At 42.1% G+C, this 17,938-nt stretch overlaps 1 protein-coding gene across 5 annotated transcripts in view; it reads right to left on the minus strand.

Annotated features, from left to right (window-relative positions):
• AGMO (alkylglycerol monooxygenase) overlaps positions 1–17,938 on the minus strand; it is a 672,742-nt gene that overhangs the window by 332,014 nt on the left and 322,790 nt on the right. For all 5 annotated transcript variants that reach the window (XM_029589002.1, XM_029589005.1, XM_029589006.1 and 2 more), the window contains 3 exons: positions 4,501–4,567; positions 3,125–3,190; positions 2,956–3,035 (listed from right to left, as the gene is read on the minus strand). In XM_029589002.1, the coding sequence (XP_029444862.1) occupies positions 2,956–3,035; positions 3,125–3,190; positions 4,501–4,567 (213 nt within the window). The remainder of the gene's footprint in view (positions 1–2,955; positions 3,036–3,124; positions 3,191–4,500; positions 4,568–17,938) is intronic.

Here is a 17,938-nt window from a genome sequence, read left to right on the forward strand (position 1 = left end):
AGTTTTGAATGCCTATTCTTTCTCTTTTGAAGCCTCCATAGTTCGGAGAGGTGTATTAAATTGGTGAAGAATCAATGTATTAGTGTGTAGCCAGAAGGCTGAAAATAGTAATTGCTTTTTAACTATGCCTCATTCAGCCAGGAAACAGAGGGATAAGGAGCGGGAAGCTTTCACTGCTTCTACATCCTCTCCAGTCTATTTAATCGGCCCAATGGACTTGCATGTAACAAGGGACATGCAGGGATCAGGAGTGGGCTTTCTGAGGGGAGTCCAGGAGGAAGTAGAAACCAGCTCGCCTCAAGAGCTGCAAACAACTTTTCCCCGATCGATCGGAGACCTCCTAAAAATCCGGCTGAAAATTATAATCTTTCATTGTTGGAGACATCAGAATATAGAGCGGAATCGCATGAGGATGATTTGGGACCCTTGAGAGAGGGAGATCCCAGAGAAGAACTACGTACTGCCCTGGAGTCAGACGGAATAGGAGATACTAAGGACTAAGGATTTGGAGAGATGAAAGGTGAAAGCAGAGCAGATTTGTACTATGTTCTCTCTACCTAGCTTGACTGCAGCTAGGAAGATAGTGCATCAAGCTACGTAGAGAGAACAAGGTACAAATCTACTCTGTTTTCACCTTTCATCCCTCCAAATCCAGTTCCTTGAAACAAGTACACCATGTTACCACTCCAACAGTCACAACTTTAAATAATCATTCACTATCAGAAAGAATTATAACACAAGGATTAAAACAAGTGGTGATAAAGCCAATCCTAAAAATTAAGACTGGTAGAACTGATGATTGGGACAACTATTGTCCAATATCAACCTTACCATTTCTAGCAAAAGTTCTTGAGAAATCAGTGTTATCCCAACTTGTAAATCACCTGGAAGATCAAAATATTCTCTACCCAAATCAATTTGTATTTAGGGAACATCACTCAACTGAGGCATTACTCCTCTCATTAATGGACTCGGTTTTACAAGGGCTTGATGCCAATGAATATTATTGCTTTGTGCTAATTGACTAAACAGCCACCTTCCACACTGTGGACCATAACCTGTTATTCCATCAGATGAGAAACACAGGGATCGGCGGCATAGTTCTCAGATGGTTCACTTCAATTCTAACAGATCTATCTAACAGATCATTCCAAGTCAAACTGGGCAACCATATATCTGATACTTTCCAGTGCAATACAGGAGTCCCTCAAGGTTTAGCCCTCTCAACAACACTATTCAATATTTACATTCTACCACTGTGTAAATTATTGAAGAATCTAGGAATAACTTTCTTCTTGTATGCTGATGATTTACAGTTTTACATCCTACTCTCCAGATCATTTAAAAACACAGCTTTGATACTCTCTACCTATATGAAAGCAATACAAGAACTATCACAACTTAAACTAACATTAAACCCTAAAAAGACTGAAATCATTTGGCTGAGTAGAAACTCATCAACAGTTAAACCACCTTCCCTTGACCTGGGTAATTTTCAAAATAATCCCTCAAATCAAATACGGGATTTAGGTGTACAGCTAGATGAGAAGCTTACAATGAAAATGTACATAAGTAAATTAATTAAGACAGATTACACCAAGTTGCGTATACTACATCATTTGAAACCATTATTAACTTTTGCAAACTCTAATCTTCTCAAACCTTGTCTACTGTAACTCCTTACTATTAAGTCTTCCAGCAAGTCACTTAAAACCACTATAACTATTACAAAATGCTGCAGCAAGACTATTATTAGGATTTAGGAAATATGATCACATTACACCCTCGCTATCACTGCACTGGTTACTAGTACAATCCAGAATCTACTATAAAGTATTAACAATAATATTCAACATCATTCACTCCAATAGCACCGGCTTATTAGGAGTGACACTACAACCTTACAATCCTCAGCAGACACTAAGACCTCAAAATAAAAGACTATTTTCATTTCCCACAATATGGTGCACACAACTGACACAAATAAAAGATCAAGTATTTTCAATAGCGGGTCTGAAGCTCTGGAATTCTCTGCCTGAGGCGGTACATATTTTACCAGATAGAAAGAAATTTAAATGTGAAATAAAAATATGGCTATTCAAAAATGCATATTATTTAACTTAACAACATCAGAATATAAAGAACCACAAAAACAAGAAGGACAAAAATAATGATTGAATCATGAAGAATAAATCAAACGAGAGAATGCAAGATTCCCAAAATCAATACACTATCATTTTGTTTTGATTATCCATACTCTTTGCTTATGTACTAGATCAATTTTAATATGTACTAGAAAAATTAACTTGATAGATATCAATGCTCAACTATGAATACCTCCACTGTAACCAATCTTTGTTTGAGTTATAATTATGAATGTCACTTTGTAAACTATTGTGATTTACACATGAAATGTCAAAATAAATAAATCACATTAAATCTTCACTGATGGTAACTGCACTGTTCGTACGTATGTCAGTGCATGTCAAATTGCCCCCAGATCTCCCCCATCCCACAAACCTCACCCTGAGCTACTAGTGGCCTCTCTCACAGTGGAATAAAAAGATGACTGTTTGGTGAGCCTCTACAGAGTCTCTCTCTCTCACCAGTAGCCCAAAGTGCAAAAAAAGCCTGTCCAGGGATATTTCAGCTTATGATGTGAAAATAATGCAGGTGCAATAAAAAACTATAAATAAATAAAATAAATAAAAATAGTGAAAAAATAACAAAGCAGTACCAGGAAATTTAGTCTAAGAATGCTCCTTTTTTTTATCGTGGACACTATTTTTGCTATATTTATTGCAAAATGATGAATCTAGGCCTAAAACATTATAGGCCATTTATAATATGTTATTATTTGTTTCTAGTTGTTTTAAAATTCTCCATTCATTTGGCTCATACTGTAAGTGACAATAAAAGATTTCATAAAATCCATTTTAAAAAATCCATAGCTACCTGGATCTGGAAAGGTTCAAATGTATTTATTGGGTGTGTTAGTCCATACATAATTTTCTCATTTTCTGGCACAAATGTTCCTGGAAAAAAAAGAGAAAACTCAAACCTAATGGGACAAAAATTGCTACATTTTCACCACAAAATTAAATGCAAAACATATTCAACTTACCAAAGAGTCTATCCCAAATAATAAGCGTGCCACCATAATTTGAGTCGATGCAATAAGGATTTCTGCCTATAAAATACAATTTTCAGGACAAGGTTACAATGCAAGAAAATTTCTTATGTTAGCTCTGCTATGTCTTTAGGAGAACAATATGTGAACCTGGCTTGGAATGGAATAGCAGTACATATCTAGTTCTCTCTCATGTTTTCCTACTGCCATAAGGAAAAATGGAAAACATTTACTTTTACATTGGGATTTCAGCTATTTCACACTTTCTCTTTAAAACTAAGAGAACTCAAACCCTGGCATACATTTAAGTAATGCTATAGAAATAATAAGTAGTGGTGTCTAGCATGTCTCCTTCATAGAGGGAAGAGCAAATCAAGATGCATTTAGATTGGTTGATATTTATTTTTGATGATGTATCTTCTTCCCTCTGTCTAGGAGAGATGTGCTAACCATGAGAGTTTAATCAGGCCTGTAACAATTTATGTTTTAATACTTCTATAAGTTAGGAAAAATAGAACATAAGAAAAAAAAACTAAGAGGCTGATGTACTAAATTGTGTTTGCACTCGCGATAATGAGGAAAAAGAGTGCTGTAAATACACATTAATGTGATTCCCTTACTTTTTTATTTCACATATTTATATTCCACCATGTCAAAAATAGTTTGTCTAAAGCAGAGGACAACATAAAGTCAATACAATATAAAATTGACATCCAATAACTTGGGTAATAACTTTCATAAACTAAAATCCCTCTTTAAAGCCAAAATAATCCAAATATGGGTAAAAAGAAAAGCAACTGATTATTAAGAAAAATTTTGATCAACCACAACTAGATCTGTTTTCTGAATCTCAAATAACAACCCTTAAGACAGTTTTCTAATGGAAGATCATTCCCAGTGTAACCACCACTAAAGGGACTACTATATTTCAAAGCTTTCTGCCAATTTTGTAGATTTTGCAGGAGGCACACATAAACAGGAACTGTTAACAGATCTGAACGCCCTCTTGGGCTCATTGACAGATAAATTATGTGGGGGCATTTAATGCACAAAATATATTAAAATATTTACCGAATTGAAACATCATGCAAATTAGCTTATTACTTACTTTTGAAATGTTTATTTTCAAGCCTTAAAAAGTGTACAATTACATTTTAGCAGCAAACTTAGCTACACCTCTGGGAGGGTTTTTTTTGCATTTCAATCCATGATTTTGGACAAACACAAAAAATTCATGCAAACCCGATTTGCATATCATGCAAATAGGCTGTTATCTTATTAAAAACATTGTGCCTCCACTTCCATGAACTGTACCGCAGGTCAGTATATCAGTCATTAAGTATAAAGAAATGAAATTGATTATTGCTTACCATGATGAACTCTATGGTGACTGGGAGTATTGAGAATTAGTTCCAGAGGTCCAAGGTTGTTAATCATCTGTAAGAAATATTATTTTACAATCTGATATGAATGTGTGTAAAAACCACCATGAGAAAGAGGCTGCAATAAAAGGGGATTGCCAGTAAGGCAGAGAGCTACACCTCTGGACCTAACACCATGATAACGCCATAATGCATGCGATGAATAACGCATTGTGAGATGCGTATGCAAATTTTAAATATTTAGTCAAAGGGGAGGGGTTTGGGCGGAGTTTATGAAAATGAAGGGTGTTTAACATTGCATGTGATAGCGTAACGCACGCTATCGCACAATTTAATGCCAGAAATAACACCTTTTTTCCTGGCGTACAATGTACTCTCAACCTAGTTTGATGCACTCTCTACCTCGCAGCTATCAAGCTAGGTAGAGAGTACAATGTACAAATCTCATCATTGTGTACCTGTCATCACTCCAAATCACATCAAGTCTTCACTAATGTCTACTGTGCTATTCGTACCTCTGACTGTACATGTAAAACTGCCCCCCAAAATCTAGGCCACCACCAAAACCTCACCCCGGGTTACTAGTTGCTCCTCTTACAGTGGTATAAATAGTTTACTTATATAAGAGCCTTAAAAAGAGTTTCTGTCTCTCTCTCTCTCATGCAGTAAAAGCCTGTCTGGGCACTTCTCAGTTTGTGATGTGAAAATATCATGGCTGCAATAAATTTATTGCAGGTGCTATTTCCGCTATATTTATAGCATTTTGATGAATCTAGGGGTGAGTGGGCTAAGAGATCCTTATCTACAGAGTAGAGATGTGAATCGGGTGCCGGATTCTGTTCCGGTTTCAGAATCGTGGACCCGCGGGAAATTCCGTTTCCCACGGTCCAGATGGGTTTTTTTTTCGGCTGTCCCAAGACGAAAAAAACAAAACACCCTGACCCTTTAAATCTAATTATTTACAATTCCCCACTCTCCCGACCCCCCCCCAAAAAAAACTTTCCTAAATATCTAGTGGTCCAGCGGGGGTCCCAGGAGCGATCTCCCGCTCTCAAGCCGTTGGCTGCCAGTAAACAAAATGGTGCCAGTGGCCCTTTGCAATGGACGGCCGGCGCCATCTTAAAAAATGGCACGGGCCATCCATTGCTCTAACCATGTGATAGGGGCCGGCCAATGGCACCGATAGCCCCTGTCACATGGTAAGGGCAAAGGGCCATTGGCACCATTTTGATTAGTGGCAGCCGACAGCCCGAGAGCAGGAGATCGCTCCTGGGACCCCGCTGAACCACCAGGTACTTTAGGAAAGTTTTTGGGGGGTCGGGAGGGTGGGGGATTGTAAATAATTAGATCTAAAGGGTTGGGCTGGTTTGGGGTTTTTTTTTTCTGTGTGCCCTTTCTCCCCTCCCCCCCAAAAAAAAAAAACCAATAAGAAAACCACACGAAAATTTCATGGGGTTTTCCTATCATTTTCAGGGACCACTGATACATGACGGATTAGAAAGTATCGTACGATATTTTCATCCATCAAAAAACCGATGCACATCCCTACTACAGAGGGAGGAAAACTGAAATCAAAATCTGAAATCTGCAAGACCAAGAATAAAAGTTAAAATAATTTACCCTAGTTCTTATTTTCTATTGCTAATCTAGCCCGTGGTACAATCCAACCTTTCGCCCTAGGCAGTGGAATCTGACAGGGAGACCTCTTTCTCATGACTGTACAGTGGCGGTACGTCAACTAACTGACAAGGTTGGGGTTGATGCCATAAACTTTGGATGTTTGTAATGCCCCCTTAGTGTTCTTTCCTCCCAATGCTAAATGTGTAGCGTAGGTGGGATCCAAATCCCAGAGAAAAAGTGACAAACTGGATGGTTCAGGCCATCATTGATTGCTGGGCACAGTGACTGAGCATCCTCCTACAGTCTTTTTTTCAGCAGGCATTTTCACTTTTACTGCTAGTGCAAGTCAAGAATGTGGAGGGACTGCAGGGTGGTACTACACTTATCTACTCCTTTCCGAGTCAGAAGTCAGATCCTTAGGAGTTTCAAAAAAAAATATCATCTACTTAAGACAGTAAATTGATTTCCTAGAAAGCTAAATACAGCAGCCAAATGATTGGTGAATGTAATTCTGTACACAGAGGTGTAAAGGCAGTGAGTGTTTTCTACCTGCAGACATTACAGCAGTTTTCAAAGGGAAAACCTTATCTTTGGAAACTGGGTCAGAAAAAGCGTGCGCACACAAACATGCCACTTGTTTGAGTGGGTACCTTTCCCTGTAAAATTATATGCATATTTGCCTAAATGCTGTGCCTTCCCTGGCTCCACCACCAGGAATACATCCTTTCTCTGCAAATAAAAGCACGTGTACTATTAGTACTATCAGGCCGATGCAATATCTGCACACATTAAACAGGCACTCATGAGTGAATGCCTGTTCTCTTAATGCACGCAGATTCACCTCTCCCAGGCACCCTATTTAATAATTAAATGGGCTATTGCGGTAAAATGGAGGCGCTAAGGAAAATTTTGCATCCTTAGCACCTCTTCAGCATCGGGCGCCCAGAAGAGGTGGCTATCAATGGGTTAGGGAAAACAGATGCTCAATTTACAAGCATCTGTTTTCCTAACCTGTGTACAGCCACGGGAGCCTTTGCTGCTCCTCAAAAATGAACGCCTGGTCCGAGGCAGGCATTAATTTTTGCGAGTACAAATGTGTGCTTTGGGTGCACATTTATTTTTGCATCGGGGGGGTAATAGCCTCATCAGCTATGAGAACAATTAGCTACACGTTCAATTGGATACGCATTTTGGATGTACTAACCCTGTTTTGCATCGGGGGTTAAAGACACGCATCCAAAACATGTGTCCAATCGCATGTTGAACCATGTGCTGCCGCAGCACATGGTATTGCATCATCCTGTATGTGCATAATTTCATCCACAGAGAGGGGCGGCAATTTCAGAGACCAATTCGGTGGGCAAAACAGTTTTACCCACAGAAATGCCTTTAAATCTTGCCAGACTAAAATAATTATATTGTTATTTACCATTATCCAGCATATAGTCACATTCAGGGCCTGATTTACTAAGGCTTTTTCCTATTCTGAGCCAATGATAATAAAGCTTAGTAAATCAGACCCTTGGTGTCTGCTTCAAAGTACAAACTCTACTGTTCTTTTACATTAGTCTTTATGAGTAAACACAGAAAATTATGGTAGCTAAAAGACTAGCAAATTCAGAACTCAAAGGTCTTCATTTATTCACAAGCCAAATATAACAGAGGCAACCATATTTGAGACTCCCAGTGCTGTTCTCCAAATACCTTCATAATAAGTCAAAAAGACCACCTAAGACTGGAGCATGATTCATTATTTACTCTGGGCATTTCAGCTCTCTCAAGCAGAAACTAGTACTGTTTTGAATTATGTGAGATCATATCACATATTAATAGTAGTAAAATTGCTTGGCTTCAACTTCACTCATTGCGGTAATTTATCCATGGCTTCCTACCTCTGTACTCCGAATCCCCTGCTCAAAGTGTTTTATGAATAAATATTTTAAATACTGTCTGAAAGTTAGTCATGCTAGTTTACCATTCCAGGATGTTCACTATAGGGGGTAACATTTCATAAATTAAGAAAAGCAATCTTGAACAAAGCAAAATATTATACACTCAAGATTTTGTTTACCTGAAAACACGTGCATTTAAAAAATGCCTTTATTTTCTTGAACAAATGTCTACTGACTGATTTCACATCTCCACATACTAACTATAAGCTGATTTTCATTTGGTGATGGCATTTCAAAATATATTACTGTCCTGCAGTATTAATAATTGCTTCTATTTTATAGCACCTTTCAGTGGAAACTCACAGTGTGCTAATTAAGTTTTCATTTGCTTATTATAGCACTTACATACTAACAATCAACCTGTAAACATGTTATAATATAAAAATAAATAGTATAAATTGTCATTATACCTATATGCTGCAGCAGCTATCAAACTGATCAAAAGTTATGCATGTCCTTTCAATTACAAAGTTGTAAGCCTGACACCTGCCACTAGTTTATGAAAGCAGGAAATTGGGTTTTGGTTCTCATTCAGGATCCTATCATTTGGATCTGAAATATATTTCACAGTCCTCAGCGCAGGAGAAGTACTATAGGTCAGTACAGCAATGACTAGTAGAGCAAGGTCCAGGCATGAAGCATGAAAGATCTATGGCAACTAGTATTTGGTCTTCTGGGATTCTTCAGTAACTATGTCTTTGGGCTGACAATGCAGCAAGCCATCCGACGTGGTACTACTGAAGAAAACTCAGGACTGAATAATATAGAAGTTTATTAGATGTGGTAGTATGCAAGACCAGGGTTAGGTGCAGAGATATACGTATATTTCCCAGAAATTTTGAATTGTGGGAGAAAAAAATGGGAAAAATTGGGAAATAAATAATTTTACTTCAGCAGTAATATAGTGCAAGGTGTATACTTATACTTATTAACAAATGAAGAAATCTGTTGCACAGACTTATTTATATCAAAACTAATTTACAAAAATTAACAGACATAAAATATACTTAGGTAAAATAAGTCATAGGATGTGACTCTATATTGACATAATTATTAAACACAGTGGGGCGGATTTTCTAAGTTCTGCGAACTTAGAAAATCCGGCGGTAACAGGGGGCGGCGAAACGGGGGGCGGTCCTGCGCTAGCCGGCAATGATCGAAATAGGCAGCGAAAAGGCTCCTTACCTTTTCGCTGTCTGCGCCGTCTTCGCGGAGTCGGCCCCGGTGACGCCCCGACTCCTCCTCTACCGGGGCCAACTCCGCCCCGATGTCCCCTTCGCAGGCGTGCGCTACGATTTCTAGCTATCGCACGCTTGCGCTGGTAGCACAAGCGTGCGATAGCCTTAGAAAATAAGGCCCATAGTGAACCATATGTTTGACATGAACTCTCGTTAATGCCATTTCTGATGTAAAGAAATCACTGTATAGTTTGTAACTTGATCAATTTTAATTTTATATAAAAAATTTAATTTCAATTTCTTATTGAAATATCAAAATGGCAATGGGCAAAACATAGCATTCATCATTTATTTACTATGAGGGAAATTTGTAATGGCCCATATATATAATACCAGGGTTCAAAATCAATTTACATGTGTAAGTTTGCTTTGAAAATTATCCCAGGCAAACTCCACGCACAAGTTATAGCTGTTAATTTGTATGGAAACTTTTTTCCAGAAAATTTACACGTATATTTTTGAAAATCAAAAAGTATGATGCCAACTTTTAAACAGGTACACTAGTGCATATGTGCTTGCGTTCGGTGACATGCATCCACAGATGCATCCATATTATAATATATGCACATATATGCGTGCATGTTATAAAATAAGTTGGACACTCATACATGCGCTTGCAATTTTAAATGGACGTGTGCATGTATACTGCAATTTCAGCAATGTAATCCACTGCTTCTGTACATTCACATTGTCCCTAAAAGAACAAGGCCTTGAAGTCGACATTCCCACCTCATCATCACTTTTATGTTCAAAGTTAACTCTAGTTTTGTTATGCTGTGTTTAGAAGCAAAGTGCCTTTTTGCAGGGGGAAAAAACATTTTTCTGCTTAAATCAGCTACTTATTTCATTTGAACACTATGGGGTAGATTTTAGTACCTGCGCGCGTGTCCATGTGTGCACGCTTCCTGCCAGCGCGCGCACGTTCTAAAAATTGTGTAAGTTTTGCGCGGCGACACATCGCGGCCTTCCCCAGTTCCCTCCCAGTCCACTCCAATTAAGGAGCAGGCTGGGAGAGAACTTCCCTACCCCCTACCCTAACCTCTCCTCCCCTCCCCCTATCCTCGCTTCTCCTCCCCTCCCCCATCCTATCTACCCGTTTTTTTTATTTTACCTGTTGCTCCTCTGAAAGAGCAGTAGCAAGTTGCTGTACCGACGCCTCAAGCCCCGCCCCTCCCCTTTTCTTCGGCCCGGCTCTTGTGCGCATAATGAGGGTTACGCGCGCGGCCGTGCTCCTTCGAAAATACATGTACAAGGCCCGGCCACACACGTAATCCCCGTATTTTACGCACGCGGGCGATTTTAAATTCGCTCGTATGTCATTTCTACCCTCAAAAATTTTCATTAACATTTCTCCTTGAGTGTTTCAACACCTTAGAAGATATCAACAATAGCCTTCTGATGACTTTCATGATTCCAGGATCCCAAGTCATCACCTCTTTGACCTCTCAAAAAAGATACCTGCATTCTTATCTCTTGAATAAAAATACGGGCTTCTTTGCCCCACTACTGCATGCAAGGAAGGAAAAGCGAGAAAGAAGGAACACTCTATATAGAAAGAGGACAGATTTTTGATACAATTGACTGCCTCAATAGTAAGTACTTCAAATTGCTGCTCTGCCATGGATCGAACGAGAGAATGTTGTATTCTATTCCTGCCTGCACTTTCCAGCAGGCGAGTGGCTAGGAATGCTATCTTATTTCTCATTTGGCAAACTGTACCATGTCTAGAGTTTTGGACTTGGGGGGAAGAAGGGCAACAGTGCCCTACTTCTTACATTTCTATGTGTCAATATGTTTTTTATATACAGAGAGTCAAAGAAGTAGAGCTGCATGTTTGAAGAAATCATCAGATTACTTTTCAGTGATTCATCATTTGAAGCATATACCAATGTTGATGATCCAGATTTTTTTCCATGGGGTGATGACTGTGATCTTCAGGTTCAGAACATTTCACAAAAACGTTCATCCAGCAGTGATGAGGAGCTGGTGATGCCAGCAGCCAAGATGCCAGATCCTCCAATAGTAAGGGGAAGAGGAGCATCCCATAGCTGGCATGGTAGAGGCAGCCTAGGGTTTCACAGTGCAGGGGACTACAGCCACCATATCCTGAGAATAGCCCATAGACTACCACTCTGACATGCAGATATGGCAGTTTGTGGCAAGTTCCACAGCAGGTTTGCAGCAAAATGGGGGGCCAAAGATATTGTGCATGAATGAGCTGAGCCACCACGAACAAGTCAGAGGGACAACATTTCAGAAACTCTGCCTTATTTATTTATTTACGACCTTGTGAATAATTGTGAGAAAAACAAACAGGGAGGCAGAGCGTAAGGTCAGCGAGTACTCTGTGCAGTTTGGTCACTCCATTTCAAGAAAAATATAGCAGAACTAGAAAAAAACAGAGAAGAGCAACAACAATAAGAAAAGGGATAGAATCATTTACATATGAAGAAAGGCTAAACAGGCTAGTGCACTTCAACTTGGAGAAGAGATACTTAGATGGGATTTGACAAAAGTTTACAAAATCATGAATGGGGTAGAAAAAGTAAACAGAGAATGGTTATTTAACCTTTCAAACAGCACTAGAACAAGAGCACACTGCATGAAACAAGCAGGTAGTAGATTCAAAATAAATTTGGGAAAGCAAATGTTCTTACTGTATTCAATGTATTTCATAGATAGCAGGATGAATTAGCCATGACATGTGGGTGACATCATCTGGTGGCACTGAACAGACTCATCTCTCCTAACTAGTAGAGCTTTTAGTTTTTAGCTCTACTAAGCACAGGCAGAAATTCCTGTGCAGGCGTTGTCTCATGAGCCTCCCCAGTAGAACTTAAAGTTGAATCTAGCTAGGAGGTTGATTTTCCAGGGAGATGAATGGGTATTTAGCATGGCTAATTAATCCTGTTGTCTATGGAAAATGCAGAAATTACTTACCTGATAATTTTGTTTTCCTTAGTGTAGACAGATTGACTTGGGATCAATGGGTTTATTCTCCCCTGCCAGCAGATGGAGACGAAGCAAGCTGTATTCTCTTCAAAAGCAACTGCGGACAATCTAGCAAAAAACTTTATTAAAAACATAATTAAAAACAGGTAACAAGAACTGTACTCAGCCAACCATAAACACTGAACTCACATAAGATTCCAGGTACCCCAAGCTAGCGACTGGATGAACACTTACCAGTAATCCCTTGGGACTCAGAGCCCCATAGGAGGACTATTGGCACATTCATGTGGCAGCCAAGGGCGGGAAGCTGAGTCCATCTGTCTACACTATGGAAAACAAAATTATCAGGTAAGTAAATTCTCCATTTCCTAGCGTGTAGACCAGGGGTGGGCAAGTCCGGTCCTCGAGGGCTGCAAACCAGTCGGGTTTTCAGGATACCCCTAATGAATATGCATGAAATAGATTTGCATACAACTGAGGCAGTGTGTATGCAGGTCTCTCTCATGCATATTCATTAAGGATATCCTGAAAACCCGACTGGTTTGCAGCCCTCGAGGACCGGAATTGCCCACCCCTGGTGTAGACAGATGGACTCAGGACAAGTGGGATGTACCAAACTACTCCCCAACGGGGTGGGTGGCTGCCTGCGGTCCAGAAAACACCACATGTGCAAAGGCTGTATCCTTCCGGGTCTGCACATCCAGACGATAAAACCTGGAAAAAGTGTGTAAGGAGGCCCACGTTGCAGCTCGGCAGATATCAACGGGAGACAGACAACCTCCGCCCATGATACTACCTGAGCCCTTGTGGAATGAGCCCCAACCTGAGTAGGCAACGGCTTTCCAGCATCCACATACGTGGCCGTGACCACCTCCTTAATCCAATGAGCTATGGTAGCCCACGAAGCTGGAGTGCTCTACTTACTCCTGCCAAGGAAAACAAACAGGCGATCCATCTTTTGAAAAGACCACACAACAAGACACTTAACATCCAAGGAACGCAAAAGGCGAAACTTCTCCGCATCCCTGACCTTATCCAGGGATGGCAAGGAGATGGACTGATTCAAATGAAAGTCCAAGACTACCTTGGGCAAGAAGGATGGAACAGTATGCAGCTGTAATGTCCCTGGAGTCTCCCAAAGGAATGGCTCCTGGCAAGCCAAGGTCTGAGCTCAGACATCTGATGCACAGAACATATAGCCATCAGGAACACAGTCTTCAAAGTCAACAACCATAACTTTGCAGTGGTTGGAACACAGGGCCTGCCAAAAAGTCCAGCACCAAATTAAGACTCCACAGTGGAACCGGTAACCTCAAAGGAGGCAAAGGTGCTTCACTCCCTTCAAAAAACAGGCCACATCAGGATGAGATGACAAGGAAACACCATTCACCAGGCCTTTGAAACAGGCAAGAGCTGCAACCTGCACCTTTAAGGAATTAAGGGCCAAGCCTTTATGCAATCCATCCTGTAAAGAATCCAGAATGAGAGGGATCTTAACTGAATGAGGAAGAATACCCCAGTCCTCACACCAGGCCTCAAAATCTCCAAACCCCCACATAAGCCAAGGAAGTGGAGAACTTGAGAGTGCGGAGTAAAGTGTCAATCATCACAAAGGAATAACCACGCTTTAACAGGCGAGCCCTCTCAAGGGCCAAACTGTAAGACAGAATTGAATTGAATCCTCATGAAGAACCGGTCCCTGCTGAAGCACATTTATGTGCTGTGGAAGACAAAGGGGCCCTCCACCAAGAGTCATCGCAAATCTGCATACCATGGATGCCTGGGCCAGTCCAGTGCAACCAGGAGTACTAGTCCCCTGTGGCCTTTGATGTTGCAAATTATCCTGCCAAGCAAGGGCCATGGAGGAAAGGCATAAAGCAATCTGTCTTCCGGCCAGACCTTTACGAGAGTGTCTATTCCCAGGGTCCATGGATCTCTCCTGCGACTGTAGAAGCAAGGAACCTTCGCATTTCGAGAAGTTGCCAGCAGATTTAGGAATGGAAGGCCCCAGTGATCCACAATCAGCTGAAACACCTCAGTTGACAACACCTACTCTCCTGGATCCAGACTCTCCCTGCTGAGAAAGTCCGCTCTTATGTTGTCTTTTCCTGCAAACGTGAGAGGCTGAAATCATCTGCAGATGACCTTCCGCCCATTCCATCAGCTGGTCTATTTCCTGCAACACTTGCTGGCTCTTGGCTCCTCCCAGGCGACTAATATAGGCCACCATTCTTGCGTTGTCCAACATCACGTGAACTGCTTGATTTCGCAGCCTGTAGCTAAACTGCAAGCATGCCAGCTCTATTGCCCAAGCCTCCAGGTGACTGATGTTCCAGCAAGACTCTTCAGCATTCTAGCACCCCTGGGCCATTAACTCCAGACAGTGAGCCTCCCAACCATGGAGACTTGCATTTGTCATGAGTACCAACCAGGCTGGAGAGGACAAGGGAACTCCCATTCTCAGATGATCCTCCTGCAACCACCAATGGAAGCGGGAGCAGATTTCCATTGGCAAGTGGAGTTGAACCTCATAATCCTGAGACTGCAGGTTCCAATGAGATAGCAGAGAGTGCTGAAGAAGATGCATATGCGCCCTTGCCCACAGCACCACTTCCAGGGTAGCTGCCATCAAGCTAAGTACCCGTAGGTAGCACCACACTGTTGGGCGTATGGTGTTCATCAACTCACGTTCTTGAGACATCAACCTCTGGATCCAAACTTCCAGTAGGAAAACTCTGTCCTGTCTCATGTCGAACTGGAACCCTATCCAATGACTTGGATGGTTGAAGATTGCTCTTCATCAGGTTCACCACCCAACCGAGCTCCTGCAGTAAGGAGATCATCTTGTGTGTCACCAGGTGGCTCTCTTCCTGAGACTTGGCTTGAATCAGCCAGTAGTCCAAATATGGGTGCAACAGGCTGCTGCTACCACCACCATAATCTTGGAAAATATTCTGGTAGCAGTGGCTAGACCAAAAGGCAGCACGCAAAACTGATATTGGCGCCCCAATACTGCAAAGTGTAGAAAGCGATGGTGTTCCAATTGGATGGGAATATGAAGGAAAGCCTCTGACAGAGTGAAAGAGGTCAGAAATTCCCATGACTGTTACTGCCATTATTACAGAACGTAAAGTTTCCATTCGAAAATGAGTTACCTTCAAGTGATGGTTGACCCTCTCGAGATCCAAGATGGGACAAAATAAGCCCTCCTTCTTGGGCACAACAAAATTAATGGAATATCGACCCATACTTTCTTGAGACATGGGCACCGGAATCACAGCCCTTAGTCTGAGGAGTCTTTGAAGTGTGAACTCCACTGCCTGCTTCTTCTGTGGGAAGTTGCAAGGGGACACCATGAACACATCCCAAGGAATACTGCGAAATTTCAGTACATACCCTTCGTATATCACCTCCAGGACCCACAGGTTTGACATGATCTCAACCCACCACCAATAAAGAGAGAGGAAGGTCCCCCTATTTCCTGTTCCAGAAGGTGGGTCAGCAAACCTTCATTGGAAATCTCTGGAAGGAAACCATCTGAGCCCGCTCTTTCTTGGGCTGCTGGGGATGAAAGGACTGAGACCTACCGAAAGGCCGAGTCCTCTGAAAGGTTGTCCCTCTGAGGGACGAAAACACTTGGAACCCCGACTATAACCCCTCATACCAAAGGGGCACTGTAACTGTTTCTTATCCTCTGGCAACTGAGGCACTGGAGACTTGCCCCACTTACTAGCTAGTTTCTCCAACTCACTCCTAAACAAGAGCAAGCCTTTAAATGACATCTTGGTAAGATTGGCTTTGGAAACTGTGTCAGCCGACCAATTTCACAACCAGAACTGACACCTGGCCGATATCACCGAAGCCACTGCTCTAGCCAAGGTCCGGAAAAATCACAGCCTGTGTTTGCTAAAAAGTAAGTAGCAGGATCCGTAACTGCTCTGGAATTCCCTCCAGACTCATCAACCTCCTGAGAGAGAAGTAGACATGATCTCATCACTAGTGTGCAACAGGAGGCAATCTGTAAATTTATCGCCACTGCCTCAAAGGCTTGCTTAAGAATAGCCTTAATCTTTCTATCATGTACATCCTTCAAGGTCACTCCTCCCTCTATAGGGATAGTCGTCCTCTTAGACATGGCACATACCAGAGCATCCACTTTGGAAAAATGTAAATGCTCTCTCACAGCTCGATCCAGGGGGTACAGACCTTCTAATGTCCAACCCCCTTTAAAAATTTCCTATGGGGCATCCCATTCCAGATCAATCAATTCCTGGATGGCATCCATCACCAGGAAAGAACAAGAGTCTTTACGTAAGGAAACAAAAATGGGATTCTTCCTTGGCTCTGACATAGCATCCAAACCAGGAACACCTAGCTGTTTCAAGGTCTGGGAGATCAGGGCTGGCAGTTCATTTCTATGAAAGAACAACAACATGGTTTGATACAGTTCCAGCCCTGGAGGAATTTCCTCATCTTCCAGGGAATCAGGATCAACCTCATCTTCAGTGCCATCCAGATTCCTGTCAGGAACACCCACAAGGAGCGGAGGCGAGCCCCGATGCTTAAGCATACGGCTGGAAGAGGGAGGAGCCACCGGAAGTGGAGGACTGCACCTGAAGAAAGGCTTTTAAGCCTTGAAAAAATTCCACCCAAGTAAAAACAGCCAAGTCCAGACCAAGCCCAGAAGGAACTGGAGCTGGTCCCCCAGAACTGCCCTCGTCAGCAGAGGTGCAGTTCTGGGGGAGGAGCAATCCCCCCAGTCAAGGTCATGACCAACCTATCACCAGAGTGGAAAAAGCCAGGCTTAGCAAAATCCAAGGAAGACAACTCTCCCTGAGCGACTGAGCAGCACTGACACAGGTTAGAATCCAGGTCAGGCTGAGAAGCCCTAATATGACAATCAACATAAATAGGAAGACGTTTAGGCTTCTTGATTATGGGTGCCAATCGCTGCAGTAAATGTGCATTGGAATGGCTAGTGCACGCAAAAGAAATGTACCCAAAAAATAAGCACCTAGAAGGAAGCGCGCAAGGCGCACGCACATGTGCACCAAGTTAAGCTTGTAAAAATGTTGTGCACATAAACAGTGTGCCCAAAATCAAGTGCACAACGCGTGCACAGAACAGACACACTGCGCACAACAATGGTCTATAGAGGGCAGCAGAACACGCACAAGAGTGCACAAAAACAGCCACCGTGGCATACTACGCGGTGTGCAACAAAAAACCCTAAGTACGGGGCCTAGCCCTCCGGGGCCTGCTCAACCTATCAGGCTACCCTGTTCCCTAACCCCAAAGGAAGCAGGGTCAAACGTTGGCATGGCGCACCAAGAACAGAGACCGCAGGAAGTCCTGAAACCCCTCTGTCTCCTTTTTTTTTTTAAACCTTATCTGAGCTCAGCACTTACCGGCTGAGTACAGCAACGGTCTCCGGCTGTGGAGGGAGAGGGCATCTGCCATCACCACCGCACTCAGCCTCCTGCACCTGCTGCCTTTCAGCTGAACTAGCAGCTAAGTCCATGCCAGGAAACCCAGCTACCGGTCCAAGGCACTCCTCTGAGAGACCACAGAAATCACCTCAGGAATTCTCATGTGGAGGAGGAGGAACCTTTAGGTATCACTGCAGGAGAGTGGGCTTTCTTTTCCTGAATTTAGAATTTCAAA

Source organism: Rhinatrema bivittatum, chromosome 2 (genome assembly GCF_901001135.1).
Source record: "Rhinatrema bivittatum chromosome 2, aRhiBiv1.1, whole genome shotgun sequence".
NCBI lineage: Eukaryota > Metazoa > Chordata > Amphibia > Gymnophiona > Rhinatrematidae > Rhinatrema > Rhinatrema bivittatum.